Genomic DNA, 21,695 nt, shown 5'->3' with positions numbered 1-21,695 from the left:
ATTGAAGTCTTGGAAATTCCCAACCCAAAAAATGTGTTCCTCAGTCACTGTAATTATTCAGGATGCCATGTTAAATATATATCTAGCTGTAAATCTGTGGTGACCCTGAAAGCACAAGTTGTGAGGAAAAGTTACCACATTCATTAACTAGGAGCTACTCTGGGATATTTGAGGATAAGTGGTCTTCAACAGGTACTCAGTAATGAAAGGCACAAAGCTGCTGGAACAAAGTATTTTACACGCATCAGGCTCCAGGCAGCAGGAACTCACCCTCTGAAACAGTTAAGAGCAAACCTCTTCCTGTAGGATAATGAGACCCAAATAATATGCAAAGGATGACCCTCTGGGCTAAGGTCCTTAAAAATTTTTCTGTTTAGTTGCATTGTGATAGAGACAGAATGAAAAGGGATTGCTAGTTTCTACGTAGTAGAAATTTAGTTTAGATTGCTAGTTTCTACGTGAGTACACTTTTCTGGTTTTAATACAGAAAATGTGAAAAAAATATGCCTTGTTTCAACTGTTAGTAAACCCTATCACCCTCATGGGGATTGGTAAACCAACCTTCAAAGAAATTCAGGGCTGGTGTCACTGCCCATAACAATTTGTTCATTGTGACCAGAGTAAAATAGGTATTTAGTCAGCATCCAGTGCAAGAAAAGTGCAGAGAACAACAACCCTTCCACCCCCACCCCAAAAAAAACCACACACACATAAAAAAAAAAAAACAAACAAAAAAAAAAAAAAAAAAAAAAAAAAAAAAACCCCCAAAACACAAAGAAGATAATTTGGAATCATGTTTGTGAAGCTGGAGAATTATATAGGCAACATAAAATTAGTAAGTCTGTAGAGTCTTTAATTCTTCTCTCCCTAAGACAAAAACTTGCACATTTCACTCACATTCTTAGGAGAAAAAGAAAGTTAGAACAAGTTTTCTCTGGAGATCTCTACATCTCCTTCCCTTCCCATTCTGTCTGATTTCTATTTTGTTGGGGCATGTTAACCTCTATAGCCAGCAGGTAGACCTGGCAAAAAATGAACCATTCACCACAAAAGTATACTGCTAGCAAATCCCTGGTAACAAACAGGTAAAAATATGGCAGGATGCTGCAAAACTCACAGAATGATGGAATGGGTTGGGTTGAAAGAGACCTTCAAGATCCTCTAGTTCCAAACTCCCTGCCATAGGCAGGGACATCTTCCATTAGAGCAGGTTGCTCAAAGCTCCATCCAGCCTGGCCTTCAACATTTCCAGGTGCCCTAAGGAGCTCCACCATTCCATGGTTACTGCAGCCAAGGCTTCCCCTGAGCTCCTCATTCCCCACTGGCGTTTCCTTGTTGGGGAGAGCAAAGTTCAGCAGAGCAGCTCTCCTCCCTGGCACCTCTGCCACTTGGAGAAGGAAGTTATTATAGTTATTATTAATGCATTCCAGGAGCTTCCTGGTTTGCCTGTGCCCCACTGTCTTGCCCATCCAGCAAACACTGGGATAGCAGAAATTCCCCATGAGGACCAGGGCTTGTGAGTGTGAGCCTGTCTATAAGGATCTCATCAGTTCAGTCTTCCTGGCCAGCTGGCCTGTAGCAGACCCCACTATAATGTCCCTACCCTCCCTTTAATCCTGACCCCAAAGCCCTCAGTCAGCTCCTCATCCATGCCCAGGCAGAGATCCATGCACTCCAGCTGGTCACTGACAGAGAGGGAGGCTCCTCCTCCTCCCATCTCCTCTGCCTGCCCTTCACAAAGATCCTGTGTCCTTCCATTTTAACACTGCAGTCACAGGAGCCTTCCCACCACATCTCCATGATGACAATGAGGTCACAGCCCTGCAGGTATGACATGCTCTGCTGATTCATCTGTCTCCCCCATTCCAGATGTTGTTCTCGACTGAATATGCAGATTATGCTTTATTCTGCAACTCCTGATACCCTTTATTGAAGATTTTTCAATTTTAAACCTGATACAGTTTTTCATTTGCTTGCAATGTCCATTGTGAGTTTCTACAAATAGTATAAAATTTAAGAATAAAGGAATTTTCAAGAAATAAAAATCAAGTTAGGTAGAAGTTCTGTGTGGAATAATCTGTATTTGACAGTAGTATATTATACATCTCATGCAGAACATTAAAAAAAAAACACAGTGAGGAGCAATTGGCATGTGGGAAATGGTAATTTCTGAACAAAAAAAAAATACACAAAGGCATCAGGAACCATCACCCCAAGATACAGGTCAGACAGATTTTTCAGCTAAGAGTCAGTGAATGCATTTCATTTTTGTTCTTGTCAGACTCGCCCTGATGCCATGCTGGACACACCAGCAGTATTTTCAATCCAGCAAAGACTGGAGGGGTGTTAAATGCCAGCAGCAGGGTTGTGCTGCAGGGGAAGGTCAGACTTGGCACAGAAAGAGGCTGGGCAGCCCCTGCCTGTGTCTCCTGTCCTGCAGAGCTGGCAGCAAGTGCAGGGCAGGGAGTGGCACTGAGGGGACCGCAGGGGTTTGCACAGGGCAAACACAACATTTATTTCTGACATGTTGGAGGCAAGAAATCCTTGAGGATGACGTTGGCCGGGCTCAAGTTCCCTGGGGGAAGACAGAGTCAGAAGGAGATGATCCCTCCCATCCCACTGCCCAAAGTAGCACAGCCCATCACCAAAGGAGAGACTACACAGGTGGACGGACAGACAGACAGACAGACAGCCTCCCTCACAGCCTGCATCTGCCTGGGAAGGTGGGGAGTTGGCACCTCAAGGCAGATGAGGGGAATTTCAGTTCCTACAGTATAACAAGTTTCAACAGTCTGGCATTTCCCTACACTTTTTAATTTCACTCTCTGAATGACAGATTGAACTGGACAGACAGATATTCAGGGACTGGCAGATCTGCTGGAAAAGTTGAGTCCTAGAGAGGATGGAGGATGGTTAAATGCCAATAGCAGAGCTGTCCTGTAGGAACAGAGGTCACCTTGAACCCAACAGGCTGGTCAGGAAATCTTTTTGGAGCCAAATCAGAATGAAACTTCTTTTCCTATTCCCTTAAGAAGTTTTGTTTATTAAGCCCTCCCAAAATGTGTCAGCCTATTTATACTCACTGTTGTATGTCCCCCAGGATGTGGCCCATTGGCCAGAATGCTTGCAGGGAAAACTCTGGGAAAAATTAATCTCAAGCTGCAGGGAAACCTGTGGAGCCAGGTTTTGGGCAAGAGACTGAGAGAGCTCTGTATAGCAGTGGGATTCCAGCACATAAAAATGTCTGTATGCCCAGGCAAACCAAACCTTACCCAAACTACTGATTTCAGTCAGTGATCATAGAATGACAGAGAAGACACCACTTGTTTTAAAGAAAAGAGACCATGTGAGATTAGTTTCCCTTCTACTACCTTCAGAAAAGCAGCTGACAGATGCTTTCCAAACTCATTTGAAAAATCACCAAGACTCAATAGCCTCATAGAAAATTGTCCCAGTCTTTCCTTATTCTCACATGGGATGACATTTTTGAAAAAAAAAAAAAAAAGAAAATTAAATACTTCCTCCAGCTATTTCCTCAGTATTTCCATGCATTGTTATGACACAAAGCACAGCCAATGAGAATTAAATGGGTAACTTCATAATTTGAGGTAAGAGCAAGAAAATCTAGGTAAAGTTGCTAATGAAATTTCTTAATCCCAGGACTTCTGAACTTCTCTTCTAATTTATTAAAGCTGTCAGACTCCCTGATATACAGAATTTCAGAGAGAAGTAAGTCTCCAGGAAGAAGGAAAGGTAAGGTGATTTTTTTTATTGGAAGATAATATCAGGAATAAATATAGGGCACCTTCTCCTGCTTCGTGAGATAAAACTTTCTGAGAGGCTGAGTAGACTTTGCATTTTCTTAATGGAGACACATATTTTTTTCAATTTAAAATCCTATGCAAGTGAAATACTGTTTTCATTGATGATCACAGAAGGAAATCAATTCAGCATTACACAGTTTGAAATAGATCCCATAAATTGCCTTAGTCCCTGATTGCAGTGCAAGTCTGACAACTCACACAGCTGAGGCTCTGTCTCTGTTTAGAGAGCAGAGAGTATTCTCACTGCCACTTTATTAGCAGAGCAGGTGAGTTTGCAGTGAAGATAGAATTGAGAGGGATCTGCTGACATCAGATTAATAGAGATATTTCTTTCTTGATAGTATTTGATTTTCGAAGGCTCTTGAGAATTTAGTGTTCAAATCTGTGAGATTCATGATGTATTATACCATACAAGGTCATTGAAGTCACTGACAACTTTATGGGCAATAGCTCTTGCCATCAGATAACATTCAATATGTGCAAACACAGGCTGAAAACTGCATCCATTTTTGGCTGTAATGTTGAAGGTCCAGTCTCAGGAGCTGCTGAGAGCTCAATTTATCTTACTTGTGCTGAATTAATCATAAAGAAATATAGGAAACATTAGACCTTTGTCTCAGAGAGACTGTCATGGTGACATTAAGGGATTATTAGCATTGAACCACAGGCTGCTGCTGCTGGAGCAGGGACAGGAGCCTGAATGCTGTTGGAAGCCAGTCCTGTATCCAGACTCCAGGAGGGAAATTCCCTCTGACTTAAGATGTATGGGCAGTGAAAATTGGTGCCAGTATGCCTCACTCATAAAGAAACCAGTACATTTTACAGCCTGAAAATGTGTCAGCAGCCTCTTGGACCTGGGAAGTTGAGCAAAATGGAGACAGAGTCCTTTGCATTCTGCTTCCCATTTTACTACAACTAGTGAAACACCATTGCCTGTCTTGTGGCAGAAGTTTACCAAAACTTGGCTCTGAAGAAATGTTTGGTCCCCCAGAAGAACCTCCCCAGGAAAAATTAAAAAACCTTTTTTATGTGGTGAACAGTGGCACTGCAAGTGTCACTCACTGTACACTACAATTTTCAATTCAAAGAGGTGCATGCTTTCAGCCCTGCTGTTTCCAAGCTACTAATCCTCACATTATATAAACTAATACCACAATGGACAAATATAACACTCTAAAAATCCTTTCTTCTGGAGAGGTAATTAAAGCCTCTAGAATAGGGAGTGAGGGAGCAGACAAGCCTGCAAACCACTACTGGTGAGGAAAATTCAACAAGAACAACATTTGGGTGATGCACAATCATCTTTAGTGGCCCTGCTTCTCTCCAGCTCCACTGTCCAAGGACTTACCTTGAGAAATGTCACAGCATGCAAAGCCAAAAAAAAAAGCAGCACTCTTTCCTTTGCTTTTTTTTTGCACCTTGCAAAGTATGGACTTAGAAACATCACCTACTATGCCTATAAAAACATTTGCAGTTCTGTCATAGAATTAAGCTATGAAAAAATGTTGATGTAATGAATACAGCCAGATCTCATAATTTTGGACATAATGTGGTGACATAATTTTGGAAGGATTTTTTCTGGAAGAGATGAAAGGGTTTTTTAAGACTTTCACACAGTTTTGTGGGTTCACTCCAAACCCCTGCACTTGCTTTCATAAGATCACTTGTACCTCCAAACCTCCAAGGACAAGGTGTGTTAGCACTGGGGATAGCTGTGCTCAGGGATGGACAGTGGCTGGACAGCCAGAGACTGCTGGAAATTGGTAGGGCTCTAGTAGACAATGGGAAAGAGATGAAAGGATGCAAAATCAAAGCTGATAAAAGATGTGCAGTATATTGTATGCATCTGATGTCCGTCACTGAAAGCTTTCATTTTCACATAATAATGGAAGAAAAATATTCACTGCCTTGATTTTCACATTGAGATTGGATAGACAAAGGGAAGAAGCTGCACAGATACTGCACAAATAAATACAGCCCTAAATGCAAGGGAAATCTCTGTGTCTAAGTGTATGAGTGGACGTGTGAATTTGCACCTACAAACACGTGCCAAGTGAGCTGTTTATGTACTAGAACTTCTCAGGCTGGTGTGAGTCCATGTGGCAATAGATTGTGAGGGACCTGTATCCATGATACCATTCACTGCCTGTGGAAAGGTGTTTCCAATTTCCACTGTCACATAGCAGCCAAATAAACATTGGCTACCAATAACATTGGCAGCCACAGAAGACAGTAAATGATACCTTTGATTTTTTTTTTTCTTTGATATAATAAACTTGGAGTAAACAAGCATTTGTTCCTCTTTTTTTCCCAGTCTAAGGCAGTCAGACTTATCGATGCAGGAGGAAGTTCTCCAGTGGCTCAGGCAGGTGCAGCTTGGGGACTGAGCAGAGGCACGAGCGGCCCAGGTGCCTTCTGATAGACAACCTGCACAGCTGGGCCAGGCTGGCAGGACCTGGGGGAGGTAAAAGCAAGAATAAGCACCTCAAACCCACCACCAGTATGAGTCAAAGCAGCAAACACCAGCAAGATTGGCAACTCAGACCAAGCACTACGTAATGACTGGCTGAGGTCAGGGAGAGTTAGATACATTATTGTTTGTATCACAGTTTTGTTGTCAGAGTTGGTTCAGCAGTTTGAAAGCTGTGAGCACCAAACACCTTTTTCTGTATGCACAGCTAGGCTGTTTGGCATCTTTTCTTGAGCAAACACCTAAAAAAGTGTCTGCGCTGGAGAGAGAGCTCTGGAATGCATAGCCCTGCTCAGGATATAAGACAACTCCCAGCAGTTTTGTGAGGATAAAGTATAAGTACAGGTCATTGTTCATATATACAGAACATGCTTTTTCCTACATCTACTGGTGTCTCAGCAGGTATCTGCACAAGTAGTATCTGCAACTGTGCCTTTTTACATGACCACAGTCTCAGAATATTTATGTTTGTCTGTCAGTCCACCAGTGCCCCTCAAAACATTTCTTTCTGTGACATCTAATTTTAGCTAAATCTGACTGAAGGGGGGAACACTTTTGAAGAAAGGTCTCAAAGACAGAAAGTTTTACCTTTTTTTTTTTTCCAAAAAGACATTGAGAAAAAAAACTAAAAAAGAAAAAAAAAGAAGAAGCAACAACAAAAAACCAGGATGAGAAGATGTGAAATCTTTTTGCCCTTCCCTTGCTGCATGTGAGAACTCTTGTTACACATCAATCAGAGGGTGGAGTGGTTGCAAAGCTGTCAGAGGACTCATCCTGGGCAGTGGCTGGCACAGTGCTGCCCACAGTGGAGCTGCCCAGGGTTTTCCCTGCAGGGTCACCAGGAGCTGTCCCCACCACAGAGCAGCTGAGGGGCATGCCAGGCACAAACCCAGTGGATATGAGGCTCCACTGCTTCTGCAACTACAAGCTTGCACATGCAAATACACCCTGGTGGTGAATGTGTCCCTGCCTCCCCTTCACTTTCCTCCTGCCACAGCTGCTCCAAGTGCAGCCTTTACACCTGCCTGGGGTGCTCAGTTTTTGAGCCCTCTCTTGCCCTTCCATTCCAGTTTCTGTCCAAACAGTAACAATCACTGCAGAGTTTGACAAGTAACAGGTAGAGATGTGGGCTTAAAGACCTGTCCTTATATCTTACAGGTCAACTTCATAATCTGTGCTTTTACCACAGGAAAATTTAGGAGCTTAAACAGGCTGATAATATCCCCTCTGAGAAGAAATTAATAGAAAAATGTGGGATATATAAAAAAGAACTTTTGTACTACTGTCACTGGAAGTGAAGAAAGAAACTACCATCTTCTAAAGCACTTAGGAAAACAGACACATTTTGTATTTCACATCACTTAATAGCTAGTGAGAGGAGAAATTAAAGGGACCCATGCAAGTAACCTCAGTGGAGAAGTTAGGGGTAGAGAAACTCTTTAGCCTGGGGTACTTATTTGAAACAGAGGGACCTCAGAAAACACAGAAGTAGAGGAAAATAATAGTTGCATGTTAAGCACAGCAAAATATCTGAAAGTGGGACCAAAGGTGAAGAAACTGAGGAAACTTCATGCCTGAAAAACAGAGTCAGCAGGAACTGAAATACCTTTAGAGCCTTTCTGACTGCAAAGGAGAAGAGGGTGACAAGCTGAGCATGGAAATCAAAAGGAAAGTTCAGGAAGAGAAAATTATCAATATTATGATATTTCTTTATCTACACCAACTCTGATTCACACAGGGCAATGGTAGCAGGACACTTGGCAGCACTGCCTTTGATGCCACAGTCTGCCACTGAGCTCTGGGCAACTCAGGTGTGGGGACAAAAGTCACACAAGGTGAGAAGCATTCAAACAAAATTCCTCCCAGAAGGTTTTAGACATGACAAATTAAAGCTCTGCATGAAATGTCATGCAGAAAGGGAACAGGACAGAAGGATATTAAGCCAATGTTTTGTTTTCTCCATAAAGCTCACCCATGTTCAGAGGGTTGGGACAAAGCCTGTGTGCAACACTGACATTTATTAATTTACCATGCAAGAGCTGTTTGGAATTGGGCTTTTTGTGCACATCATGCTTTGGTCCTTGGTGGGTTGTGAGCAGGCTGCATGGGGGGAGCACCATTCACCCTCCGAGTCAGGAGAGCCTCAGGGGACACAGGCCAGCTAAGAGGGTACCAGTGAGCTGGGAAACACAGAGATTAGAGGAGGGGGAACTAATTCAGCAAACCCAGAGCACAGGGATGTTGCTCTTGGATGCATCAAGTTCTGGCCAAAGGTTATGCAGGTGAAAACAGCGCAAGAGAATCCTGATTTAATTCTGCTCCAGTAAAACTGGAAGGATAATTAATTGCAGGAAGCCTGGAGGTAAACAGCAAAGTGCTGGTCTGATGTTGTTGAGTTAGGGATGGAAGAAAAGACTCTGGGTTTTAGAAGCTGAATTAGGAGGTAATTTGATGAAGGTAGTGGGCTTTTTGTAATGTGGCTCACTAAGGTGAGACTCGATTGGTCTCAGAGTAAAAACTTCTCATACTATTGGTGAACTATGAATTGTGCACTTTGGAGAACTATATTTATAAACAACGGTTACAAAAACAAAAATAATAATGGTTTTAATTTTTTTTCTCTAAGTTTCCCAGATAAAAATTGTGTCTGTTCTTTCTTCAACTAAACTGAAAATATCCACACTGGTCTGTTCTGGGATTGCAGCCCCATAAACCACATGGAAGAGCTGTGAAGCTGAAGGGTCACTTGGCAAAGAGCTCTGCTTTCTCCTGGCAGCTGAGGACACACTCATCCATTGAGCCATGGTGCAAGGCTGAACACTGGGTGATGGTACTAAAATATTATCTATTAATAAATTTTCATGGCAGTTTTTAACACCAGGAGTCCCACTAGGTAAATATGTGTGATTTTCCTTCAGTAGATAGGAAAAGAAAGCACAGAATAACTGACTGATTTACCTGCCAAAACCATAACACCAGGTGGCAGATCTAGCAACAAAACAGATTTCTGTGTCATGAGTTGGAGGTTTGAAGGCAGCAGAGAAGGTAAGAGAATGTATGTAGAGCATTACTTATAAAAGCAATTAAGAAAATATACTTAGGTAAAGTATACAAATACTGCTTTACTTAAAAAAAAGGAGAAGAAAGGAAACCATTACCTTCCCGAAGCAGAAGCGCCTGCTCCACTCTGCTGTGAGGTGTTGCAAGATCCAGGGCACATTTGAGGTCAGCATTTCTGCATTTGGGGTCAGCACCATAGTCTGTCAGCAGGACAACTATCTCCACGCTGGATTTCCTCGCTGCCGCGTGCAGGGGGGTGTCCAGTCGCTTCCCCACGTTCACGTTGGCTCCTGGGGTGAGCAAAGCTCCTGGTTAGATCTGGTGGGCACCAGGGACTGTCTGAACCTGTATCACACAGGCTGGTTTCCACCAGGAACCTCAATAGATGAGGAGGATGGATGGCGCACAGGATCTCTCAACAGCATCTGTGCAAAGCTCAGCAGGTCCAACAGCTGCTCTGGCAGAGTGCTCTGGGCCACCAAACCCTGTCTGCAATGCTCAGGATTGAGCAGCCTGACCTTCAACCCAAAACATACTCAAAGCCTACCATGTGTTCTTTAAGGTTGTTAATAGCATAAAATCTAATATGGATTATGTTTATTGAATTGCCCCCAAAACCTTTAGGCATCTCATTGTAATAAGTCTGGGAGCACAGCAAGCAAAATGCTTGTCTCAGGCTGGCTTGGCACAGCAGGGCCACACTTTGAGCAGGTGTAAGTCAGATAATGCACACTGACAGCAAAAATTTATGCTAGTTCATAGCCTGTGCCTGGACCTGCAGTGATTATTCTTCCAAGAAGCTTTACTGCTGCTCTCATCATCCACTGAGGAGGAGGTGAAGTTAATGGTTCTGATAAACTGCTACGTTAAGCAAGAGTTGATTTTGGTCAGTAATATCAGCCAGCATTTTCTGTGCTTTCTGTTATTATTCTAGAAAACTAAAAGGATTCTGTTTTCACATTCAGATAGCCTCAGGGAGGTGTCTGTAATTAAGAAGGCTTTTCACTTAGGAAAACGTAATTTCTTTATCAACACGAGAAATTTTTAATGGCCTCAAATGAGGCCACAACTCTTGTGGAAATGACCCATGATGTTTTAAGTAGAGAGGCAGCTCAGAGAGACCAGCAGCATTGCCTCACACCACCATAGCTCTCCCCCAGCCCCTTTTCCAGGTGTACCTAGCTCCAAAAGCTTCTTGACACATTCTGTTCTCTGGTAGGTGCAGGCCATGTAGAGAAGGCTCCCATGCTGTGGGTCTTCTTCGTCAATGTCAACCTCATGGGCCAGGAGGGTCTCCATGCACTCCCTGTGACCTGTGGAGGGAAGAGCTGTCACTGAATTGCTGCAGAGCAGAACACACCCAGGTACAACTGTGAGGCACAAGAGCTGTGGAAAAGCCAAGCCTGTTTGTCTGTACTGATATGGAAAGACTTTTTTTTAAATGCTTAGTGAATGACAAAAGGCGCGTTTGTCACATAGTTATTGTTGGCTTTGCTTACACCCCTCACGCCCAGAACATCGCCTCTCTCACCTCTCTTGACTGCTTCGTGGATGGGTGAGGGCAGGTGGTTCCCCAGCTGTGCCTTGGCTCCGGATTCCAGCAGCATGCTGACACAGGCTGCGCTGCCACTGCAGCAGGCGTTGAACAGGGGAGTCACCCCGTCGATGGTGGCTGCATTCACCTGCAGTGGGACACACTAGGATAATCCTGTTTAACAGGAATGCCCGTGCAACACACCTCCTGTGCACACCAGACCTGCACCACAGCGAGACTCTTGCCTTGTTTAATTTCAGGAATTAATTTATTTGCGACTTTCTGAGTTATATGTTGGGACATAACATATAGAGCGTTCTCCTTTCATGTCTGCCCTCTTTCCCAGATAGTTAGTGCCATAAGGCAGAAACCCTGCCTGCTCTGAATGCTCCTGCTGGAGCTGCTAAAAAATGCAATTTTTTATTCTCTCTTTTTTTTTTAATGTGAAGCAGCTGAGTATCTTCAAGGGTGTTTAGTTTGCACCAGCCTCAAGGTGGAACACCCTCAAATGAAAATGGCTTTGCTTTTTAAAAGAAAACATTTACTTTCTGTTTAATATTTTCATCTGAAAACACTTTTCCAGCAAAAGAAATTTTCGTAGAAACATAATCCCAAACAGAAAAGGAGCTTGAAGGAGTTGATATGCATGTGTGTCTATGCAAACCAGAAATTTTCTTCCCCAACTTCTGATGTAAAGACCTGGCAAGAACCACTATTGCCATTCTCCACTGGGACAGCATAACTGTAGATCACAGAATCACAGAATATGCTGAGTTGGAAGGGATCCATCGGGATCATGGAGCCCAACTCCTGGCCTTGCAGAAGACACTCTAGGAATCACACCATACCCCTGTTTATGCTGTGTTTAACTATGCAGAAAGCCCTCAGTGCCAATTTATGAAGCAAATCTGCACATCTTTAACTCTGTGGCTGGAGAAGAGCAATGGATTATTCAAGCACATGTCAATTTGTAAAATTTCCACCACCCTCACTCCTCCCAGCGTCATCAGGCAGGTGTGGCTGAAGTGCTGGAGGCACTGGAGGTCTCTTGACTGTTTTGGTGCTGCTTGGTTTCTTGCCGTATAAATTTTACTTGAAAACCCAGCTGACATAAAAATATCCTTATATATTTCACCCATTCCTTAGTCTCTATTGGGAACATGTACTCTGCCTTAGGTCCAGCTGTGGGAATTTTTATTTTATTAGTAGATAAAATGTTTCATTGCTTCAGGCATATACATTTTTACTTACATGAGACTCCCAAACCTTCCCACAGAAAACCAGATGTAATTCCAGTGATCACTGCTGAGGGGGGAGGGGGAGGGCAAAGCTGTGAGTTACTTTCTTCAAGGTTATTTCACTTAGCATCTTTCATTTGTTTTCCATCAATCTTGACCATGTTTCACACACAAAGGGAAAACAAAAGAGAATAAAGGGATGACACAAGGGGGAGACAAATCTATCACCCAGGGAAACAGAGCACTGTTATGGACAAATCACCCAGGGAAACAGAACACTATTATGTTTTTCCACATTTCTGTCTGAGATGTCAGCCTGCATCTTGGCCCTGCCACCTGGACAGCACATCTAGCATCCCCACTGATGGGGGGAGCACCCGTTCCCAGGTGCCCCTGTCCCAAAGACATCCCCAGGACTTACCTGGGCACCATTTTCCAGCAGCACCTTGGCACAGGCCACGTGCCCACCCAGGCAGGCCTCGTGGAGAGCTGACACACGGTCTGTGGTCAGCAGGTTCACGTTGAAACCCTGCAAAGGGAGCAGGGGGTGAGGGGACAGCCCTGCCCTGCACAGCTCCTGCAGGGCTGCTGGGGTGCCTGTGGCAGGGAGAGTCACGGCAGAGATGTGTGTCAGGGAAAGGGCTCGGGCCACATTGGTGCTGTGCAGTGATTTCTTGTCCCCACAAACCACAGCTGCTGGTGGGGTTAGTGGAGGAGCAATCATAAGCAAAGCCTTCTGTTTCTAGCTCTTTATGACGCACTGTCAATTGCAGGAAATGCTTCACATTTCTTTAATTTATATGGGTGTCATTTCCTTCCCTATTGAGTCCTGCACCAGGAGCTACAGCTGGAGGGATTCACCTCCCTGAATGAGGATGCTTCTTTGGACAAATGTGTATTTTATGATTGGTTTTTCGCAAATATTAAAATGAATATTATATGTGTTGTGTTAGAAAGTTATGCTGTATCAATTCTCTTAAGTAGAGTGTTAAATATAGTTTTAGGTTATAACAAAATGTTAAAATAGAAACGATGCTATGTAGGATACTTTTTTCTAAAGAAAAGACTCGCACCAAGATAGCAGCCACAGGACACCTAAATCTTTCAGAGAAAAAGAATTTATTGCTCCATTATCAGAAGAAATGAACTTCTTCCCACCTCGCACAGCCAGGACGATGCCGTTAGGATTAAGAGGAAGAAGTTGACAATGACCAGACAGACTCCTGTGTTTGAATGGAGTTTATGCATCATGTATGACATCTATGAACATGCAACAGGTTATTGTTTTTAAGGGTTAATCCTCTGTTAACCTATGTCCTTTTCGGGCTCATGCTGCCCAGAAAAAGATACCAGGACATCCATAACTCTTTGTCTCTATTGTCTCATATTGTCCTAATTCAAATTGTCCAAATTATTATTACTTTAATTATATTGTTATTTTTATAACCATTTTATTATCATTAAACTTTTTAAAATTTTAAAAACAAGTGATTGGTGTTTTTCACACTTCTGGCACAGGTATCTGCAGCTCAGCTGGAGCTGGCAGCTCCTTAAGTGGGGAGAAACAGGATTCCCTAGGATAAGCATCCCGTGCTAAAGCAGCTGTTTCCAACAGGGCAGACAAATTGTATCCTAAAAGTTCTTTCATTCACCACATGGGGTACCCAAGGGTGTTTCACTCAGAGGTAATAAGTACCTGGTAAACCTACAAGAGAGATGAGTCAAATCCCACCTACAAATCAGTTCCTCTTATCTGACCATCCAGGAAATGTTTTACACTGGAAGAAGGACCAGTGATTTACAAATCACTGTTGATCTCCTGTTGATCACTGTTGAATGCCTTATTTCAGGTGTTTCCCTAACTAACAGTTGCCATATCTATTCCTGCACAAAGACAAACCTGACATATTCCCAAAGGGAAAGCAGTTGTCACATGTGTTTTCCTCTGAATGCAACTACATCTCCTGGTAATTAGAATTCTACAGCCTGAAAGCAGCTCCATTTTCTGCTTGATGTTGTATTTTGAAGCACTGCTGGTGTCTGCCTGACGTGCTATAGTCAGGGCAGCTCACGAGATGGCAGCAATGCACTTTTTGGTACACAGTACCCAATGCAATGGACAGAAAGGAGTACCTGGGAGCAACCTCACACAGCAAAAAAGGCAGCAGTGCTAACACCGTGAGCATTAAAAGCACTGTAAACACTTCAGGCTAAGCATTACATGATAGAAAAACAATCTTTTTCAGTCATGTGAAAATATTATTAATGTAAAAGTTGTTTGTAAAATTTCTCACGCATTACAATGGTGCTAGGGGAATAGACAAAACCTTGAAAAAATAGAGATTATTCCGTATTCTAATTGTGTGGTGGCTTTATACTTTGTGATCAGCATATTCCTTCAAGACTAATTTCTTCTAGAGACTCCTAATAAGGAGACCTATTCTCAATCATCATTCATATATATATGCATATATATATTTAACAAATAATAGTCATATCAAGTGAAAGAATAAGCACTGATATCTTGGGAAAAACAGAAATTCCTTCCATTACAAAATGAAGAATAAGTTGTAGATCTTACAATGGCTGTTTGCCAATCATCACTCATGATAAACCTTGTTTTCAATGTATGTGAAAAATCAAACTTTTTTCAGGCATTGAAATAGGAGTTGGTGAGTTCTTGAGCCATTTGAAAACTCCAGCACTACATCACCTCCCTGTGTCCAGGCATTCCCTGTGCAGCCAGAGCCTCAGTGGCTTTCTTGAAAGCTGTGGTGCTGCAGTAGGGACTTCTGAGTGTCCCACAGACACTCAAGTACAGTCCCATTCTTCATTTCAGGCTAGTATATTAGAAGCAATGAGCAATGATTGTGCTGCTCCATGAACAATTTCATCCCTGCATTTATCAATCTGTGGTGACTCAGCTCCAATTCAGGCTCTACAGACATTGCTGCCTTGATCTCTTCATCAGCAAGGACCTTCATCTTTTATTCCCAAAATTAAATGTCTTCAGGAAAAGGAGAAACAATGGATTAACTAAGTGAAAAAACCATACCAGTGGGTGCTTCCTCAGTGTACAACCATGAACAGTGCATAACCAGGGCATCTGGTGAGCAACCACAACACCGGGTGCTCCACAAAGCAAGTGGTGTAAGGTCAGCATAAATGGAGATAGAGGGGTCAGAAAACCATCAGATCCCTAAATGAATAAAGCCTCTTTATTTTTATCTCTAACCTCCATTACCTCCTCTTCCATAAAAATAACTTTATGTCAGCAGGTGAAGGAAAGAGGGATCAGAAAATGGGAGGGAAAATACTGTCTGTAAACAGCATCTTGTTTTCAGCTGCAGCTAAATGCCTCAAGAGATGTCTGGAGAGGAGGCTTTCAAACTGGCAGCTCCCCTCCTTGGGGATGTTGTCCATTAGAGATCTGACCTCTGGTAATAATTATTTGCCTTGCCTATAAAAGTCTGATAGCCAAGTCAAAAGCTTTACATTCAGGGAATTAATTTCCCTGCAGTTGCCTTGGGGGCAAGAGGGAGAGGGGGGCAGTAACCTATTTGTGCTAAATGGGGACACTGAGTTTAAGCAAAGGTGGGAAGGAAGATGATGAGCAGAGCACAAACAACCATAAACTCTTTTCATATCCAGCTTCTTTTCCTTCTCATGTATTCTCTACTCCTCTCTTCCTTTTGCCTGACTCTCAGTTCCTTTTGGAGCAGAGGGTTTAGGCTGACTATAAAAGGCAAGATGCCTTTTATAAGGCATGCCTTTTACTTTTTGGGTTTTTTCTAATAGCCTACATTTATATATTTATTGTCCTTATTCTCAAGCCTAGTTGCATGGTTCATCATTAAGAAAGAACACAAGGATCATTATTTATTATATAGCAAGCTGCAAGCTGTGATAGTCTTTGTCCCAGGCTTGTCCCCAGCCTCTTAACTGAGCAAACTAAAACATGCCCAGAGGTGTTTGTGCTGATATATTATTCATACAGCCATATTTCTTATGCCCTGTTGCAGTCTATTACCAGCTCACCAGCCCATAAATGCAATTCATGTGAAAGCACCTTGCTTCCCAGCCTTTCCTTTCCCTGTGGGCTTTTACCTGTGCAATCAAGGTTTTCAGAGAGAGAAGGCGTCCCTGGAAGGCAGCATCGTGGAGAGGGGACCGGTCTGCCCAGCTGCCTGAAACAGCAAATGCATGGAGCTAATTCAGGGATGCAGCAAAAGCACATCCTGGGAGGACAGGGGAAGCACAGCCACATGTAAATGCAGATCAGGACTGAAATCAATGTGGGCTTAGTGGTGAAACTGTTGGATGAATTAATTTCAGCAGAGCAGCTGAGGTATCAGCAATCCTGAGAAAGCTGGCTGCTCACTAAGGAACCTAAACAAAAGCTTCTTGGCAGAACTTTTAGAAGAACAGCTAAAAACATGTTTCAGCAAAGATCACGAGTTTAGTGCTGCTGGGTCTCACATGGAGACTTCAGAACACTGCAATTCTCCTACTCAAAACCATATTAGCCTCCACCTTTCCTCAGGAGCTCTTGTCACAAATTGCATCCCAGCTTCTCTGACACTTTGTTAAGAGCCTCGTAGCAGGGTTGACTTGTCCATCAAATGAATTCTGACATGTCCTTGGCAGTTTTATTTCCTGAACTGACGATTTCATAAATAACATCCTTCCTCTCAGACTACCATGTAACAGGTTTAATCATTCTCTTCACTGAAATATTTCAGAAAATACATGGAAAAACAAATTCTGCCTGAGGGCTTTACTTTTCTTCTTTAATAATTTTGAGATGCTGAACTGTTCAGACTCCTTCACATAGGCTTGCTTGCCCTTTTTCTTATCCCAATCTATTTATGCCAAGAAAAAATAATTCTTTAGCCTAGCTACTACCTACAGGCATAGACATTCAGCTCAGGTTAAATCCCTGCCACTCAAAAAGAGAGCAAATTTACTTGTCCTATATTAAAATTCATAACCATCCTGTGACACAGTGTGTAGTAAGTGTTTCTCCAAAGGTCAGCTGCATTTCCAGTGCCACAGGACAGAAGCAAAACCAGTGTTTGCATTCATGCTCTGTTGTACAGCAAACCCATGGGCACTGATCTGAAACCCTTGTCCTGTTTAATTTTTTCAGCTATGCCACACAGCAGTGAGAATGGAAAGGGTGATTTATCTCCATTTCACATGCTACCCAAGGCAGGGAGAAATCAATGATAGGCATGGACACATCCATGGGGACTTGAGGCCAAGGACACAGCAGAGGTTTTACCCTTAGCCAAAGGAGTCTCCTTTTGTTACCCAAGGACCAGGATGCACTTCAGCTATTGGAGTTACAGTTTTAACTGTAGTAATTATTTTTGTTTCCATTTATTTACAGAGCACTTCCTGGGCTTCCTAAGGCAGGAAACTGGCATGGAAAGAACTGGCACAATGTATGGCACGGCTCTGAATGACACATCAGTCAAAATGATGGAAACAGGAACCAAGAAATGCTTTCCTTAAACCCCCCCAAATACCCCACACCTCTCATCATGCTGGTGACTGAAACAGGCAAGCTCGGCTCAGAAAGTCAGGAGACATTGCAAGTGACAAAGCTCAGAGCCCTTATACAGCAGGAGGATTCAGGAGTTACTCAAACAGAGCTCCAGGGCCTTATTTAACCTTTTATGCAGAGTATAGCTCGTGCGAGTGCGTGCTCTCACATGCATTTCCAGGGCAGTTCCAATGCATGTGTGTGCACACACAGCCTCAGGACAACACTCACTCTGCACACTCCCACCACAACCTACCTCCCTGAAACGTGTGGCAAATATAGTTCCCATATGGAGCACTTCTCCCCTGCTCAGCTGGGAGTGACATGACTGAAAGTGCTCTTTTCAAATGCCTAGAGATAAATTATGCAGCCCTGCTGCTGCTGCTGCTGCGCTACTTCACTGCAAAGAGAAAAGGTTGTGAAGCTCTGGCTGTAATATGATATAGTGCCCCAGCAACAACATCACATGATCTTATATTTTGTAAGATTATCCTTAATGACTTTCTGCAAATGGCACCTTGCAGATAAAAATGTGTTACAGCCTGCTGAATTTCAAGGCACCTCAATAAGAACTTGAAGGAAAAGCTTAAAGGAAAAACTGCTGCTCACCACGTGTCAGACTATGATTGCATAAAGGTGCTTGGAAAAAAATGACAGTAACAAATGACTGGAATTATATTCTAGAGAATAAAAAATAAATTAATAACCAAGACATGCCTGTATATATACAGGCTTCATAAAGGCTTTGTCAAAAATGCTTGGCTGCAGTATTTCTCTTGGCCAGATGTTAATCTCCCTGCTTTGGGTGCCCATCCCAAAGAACACCATCTGTGTTCTGATGCCATTCCTGTGCCTGTTCATGATGGCACAATCACAAAGCAAGTGCCCAACAAATGAGTCACACAGAAGTGTGTGATGTCACAATGCTGATCAGAATCTGCAGCTAGGAAAATAAGCCCTCATTGGCTGTAAATTGAAAATACCGTGTCATTTTAATTAGTGGAATTAACAGGAATGCAATCACATGCCAATCATTATTATGGCAGTGATCTGAAGGACTTAAAACACTTGAAAAAAGCCAAAACCATGACCTGCTAAGTAACCTATTAAATACAATATATTCTTGTGTTGTGTCTTTTTCAGAACAATTTTAGCTGCATTCATTTTTATCATCTGATTTAACAAAACAAGGCTTCTTTGCTTGGATTCATACAGTCATTAGTTAAATCCTCCTAGCATCTCCTTTCAGAAAATCAACATGCTAAAACTTTTCCCTAAATATTCTCTGGTAGTAAAACTGGATGTTTAGTAAAACAGTCTGTAACCACTGATAAAGAACACCTTGTACTGAGAACAGTATTTTTATTTACCATAGTGCATTGACCAAATGTCATCCTCATTCTAGCTGGGTAATTGTTGGAGTCTCATATTTTGCACACCTAAACCATGCCAACAAATAGTGACACTGCAAAGACCCCAGAAATGGGAGGCACTTCAGGTTAAAACATTTACCCCTGCCTTTAGCAAAAATCCCTCATTTCATGGTGACTCGCCGATTTAAATCATCAAGTTACAAAAATGTGGCAAATAAACATTTAAATGTTAGAGTCCATATTTTTACTTTACCTGGGACTATTCCATAGATCTCTTCTGCTATCCTGGCAGCTTCTTTTCTGTTGCCTTTAACAATATAGAAATGGGTCAGCAAAGCCAAGGAAATCTTAATTAAAAGCTTGAAGCAAAACAAAGCAAAAATGGCAAAATAAATGTTAGTGAAAGAATGGAGTATAGAAGTGCCCTCCATTTTGGTTTGCTCTTTGAATAGTTTCTCAGGTTGGCTAAGTTGCACTGGGCTATTCTTGGTATCATATGTCATCTATTTTAAACCCTTCAGGACCTGCTGTTCCTCAGTTACCAAAAATACATCCTGGTTTTATTTGGTATGAGGTGTTTGATGCTAAATAACAATATCAAGGATATTTTGAACATCTCTGCATACAGGAAACAAATGAGAAAATCCTTTCCAAACCTACATAAATGAGAGTAAGTTTTCAGACAGATGCTCTCCATACCATCTGAAAGCCTATACATCCACATTAGGTTTATTCTTAGAGATAGCAGTTCCATTTACAAAGACTACATAAAGTTGCAGAAATTGTTCAGATGCTGCAAAAATTATACTTTTCTGTCTTTTCCATCTTGAGAACAGGCCTTGCTGATACTCAGATACAGAACAAAGGCAAACATATCAAAGAAAAGCATTGTCATGAAAGAATTTGAAATAAATTCACATGGCCAAGCCAGGGCTAGGAAGTCAAAGTTATTCTAGGAGGAGAAAAGTACATTGAAATTGCACAAAAAGAAACACATAGCATATCATTTTTTCCCATTACTCAGGGATAAAGAATGGTGTCCATTGATATCTCTTGCAAACAGCATTGTCTGTTTTGGAAATATTTTTACATTATCCTCCATTGATTCAAAGGTGTAATATTTGAAGTTGAACAAGATGCACCCTTTCTTTACCTGCCCTTTTTTCTTTTTGAAGCACATGGCTTTCCATAGAGAACAAAGGTTATTTTCTGCATGTATGTATTTGAATCTATGTAGAACACCCCATCTCATTTTATTTAAATTTTTATTTATTCCCATTTTCCTATATGTACCATAGGAGGAGGAGGACTTAAGTCTTACTTGATTCCTCTCTTTGCCCAAATTCTCTTAGCCTTCAATTCCAACATCTGACAAGGAAAAGAGCAGGATAATTCCTCTCTTAGAGATCCCAAAGAGATGGTGGATATGCACATGGAAATTATACAGCAAATTATTTCTCTGGGCATTTTAGATGTAATTTCTTTTGGTTTATAGCAATACAGCTGGTTTAGTACCTTGCTGTCTTTGGTGCTCAGCCCTCCCAGGTGCACTAAAATGCTGTATAAAATATGTGCAGAGATAAAACCCTCCAAGCAATTTTCTCAAGTGAAACAATTTTACTAAAATTCTGAATTAAACCAAGTTATTACATTCTTACATAACTTAACCCCTTACAAAAGTATTACATCTACCTTTCCTTACACAGTAATATTAAATACCTGTAAAAACTATAATACTTATGAATAATTTTAATCACTTTAATACTGTTTGCCACAGACAGCTGAAGATAGAGATTACAGGACAAGAAAAGTTTCAGCTAAAGAATCACAGAAAAACCAAAATTTTGGTTTATTGGCAGTTAATTCTGCTCAGCTGAGAAACAGAGGAGAAAATAGAAAACAAATGTGGACCAAAAACCAGAATGGTCAGCCCAGAAAAATCTGAGATAATGAAAACATTCCTCCTAGAGCCAGAGGAATAGTAAAGGCTGTAAAGAACAAAATATTGGATGAAGAGAAAAAGAACACATAAAAATATTAAGACCATTACAAAGTAAAGTCAGCCTAAATGACAGAGAAATCTTTGTTGTGTAGGATTTACAAAACTGGCTCTCAACAGGAGACAAGCAAGAAGGAAGAGCACCTTTTAAGAGAAAAAAAACAGAAAACCAGCCTTTTGGTTGCAAAGGAAAAGAATTGATTTCTTTCTCAATCAGCCTACTAGATGGTATGTAGAATTGTACATGTTCATAAAACTCAGAAAAAATACAAGAAACTGAAAATCAGGTGATTGCCACTGAAATTCTTTTATCCCTAATGGAATAATACCAAAGAGCTCTCCAAGTGCTCTAGAAAACCACAGTAAAGTTTGACTGCTTGGAAGCAGTCACTGGAACATGACTCTCCCAGAAGGACTAACTCTATTTGTGTAGCAGCAAAATCACCCTCCTGGCTGCAGAACAAGACAAATAAAGATTTTCAGTTAAATTATTCAGTGAGTCATTTGAGAAAAACTTGTGTAATCTCCTAATCTGCTCTTACTGTACAAGAGCACTAGGGAAATTAATGCAGTGGATGTAAAAGAAAATTATCATTGGGAACACAGCTGAACAGCATGGTGGAAAGTATGAGTACTGGTGAGGGTGGTA

The 21,695-nt window shown here is 41.8% G+C and overlaps 1 protein-coding gene across 1 annotated transcript; it reads right to left on the bottom strand.

The window, feature by feature from the left end:
• Nucleotides 1–5,506: 5,506 nt before the first annotated feature.
• On the bottom strand, nt 5,507–19,508 carry ASB11 (ankyrin repeat and SOCS box containing 11). Its single transcript, XM_036399803.2, has 7 exons — nt 19,301–19,508; nt 16,234–16,313; nt 12,548–12,655; nt 10,886–11,036; nt 10,533–10,667; nt 9,453–9,644; nt 5,507–6,279 (listed from the first exon to the last, which is right to left on the bottom strand). The coding sequence occupies exons 1-7, from the start codon at nt 19,476–19,478 to the stop codon at nt 6,155–6,157; spliced, it is 969 nt and encodes a 322-aa protein (XP_036255696.1). The 5' UTR covers nt 19,479–19,508; the 3' UTR covers nt 5,507–6,154.
• Between the last annotated feature and the right edge of the window lie 2,187 nt (nt 19,509–21,695).

The sequence above is a fragment of the Molothrus ater genome, chromosome 2 (assembly GCF_012460135.2).
Source record: "Molothrus ater isolate BHLD 08-10-18 breed brown headed cowbird chromosome 2, BPBGC_Mater_1.1, whole genome shotgun sequence".
Classification (NCBI taxonomy): domain Eukaryota; kingdom Metazoa; phylum Chordata; class Aves; order Passeriformes; family Icteridae; genus Molothrus; species Molothrus ater.
Note: the sequence above shows the minus strand (reverse complement) of the source record. Positions and strands in the feature narration are given on the sequence as shown.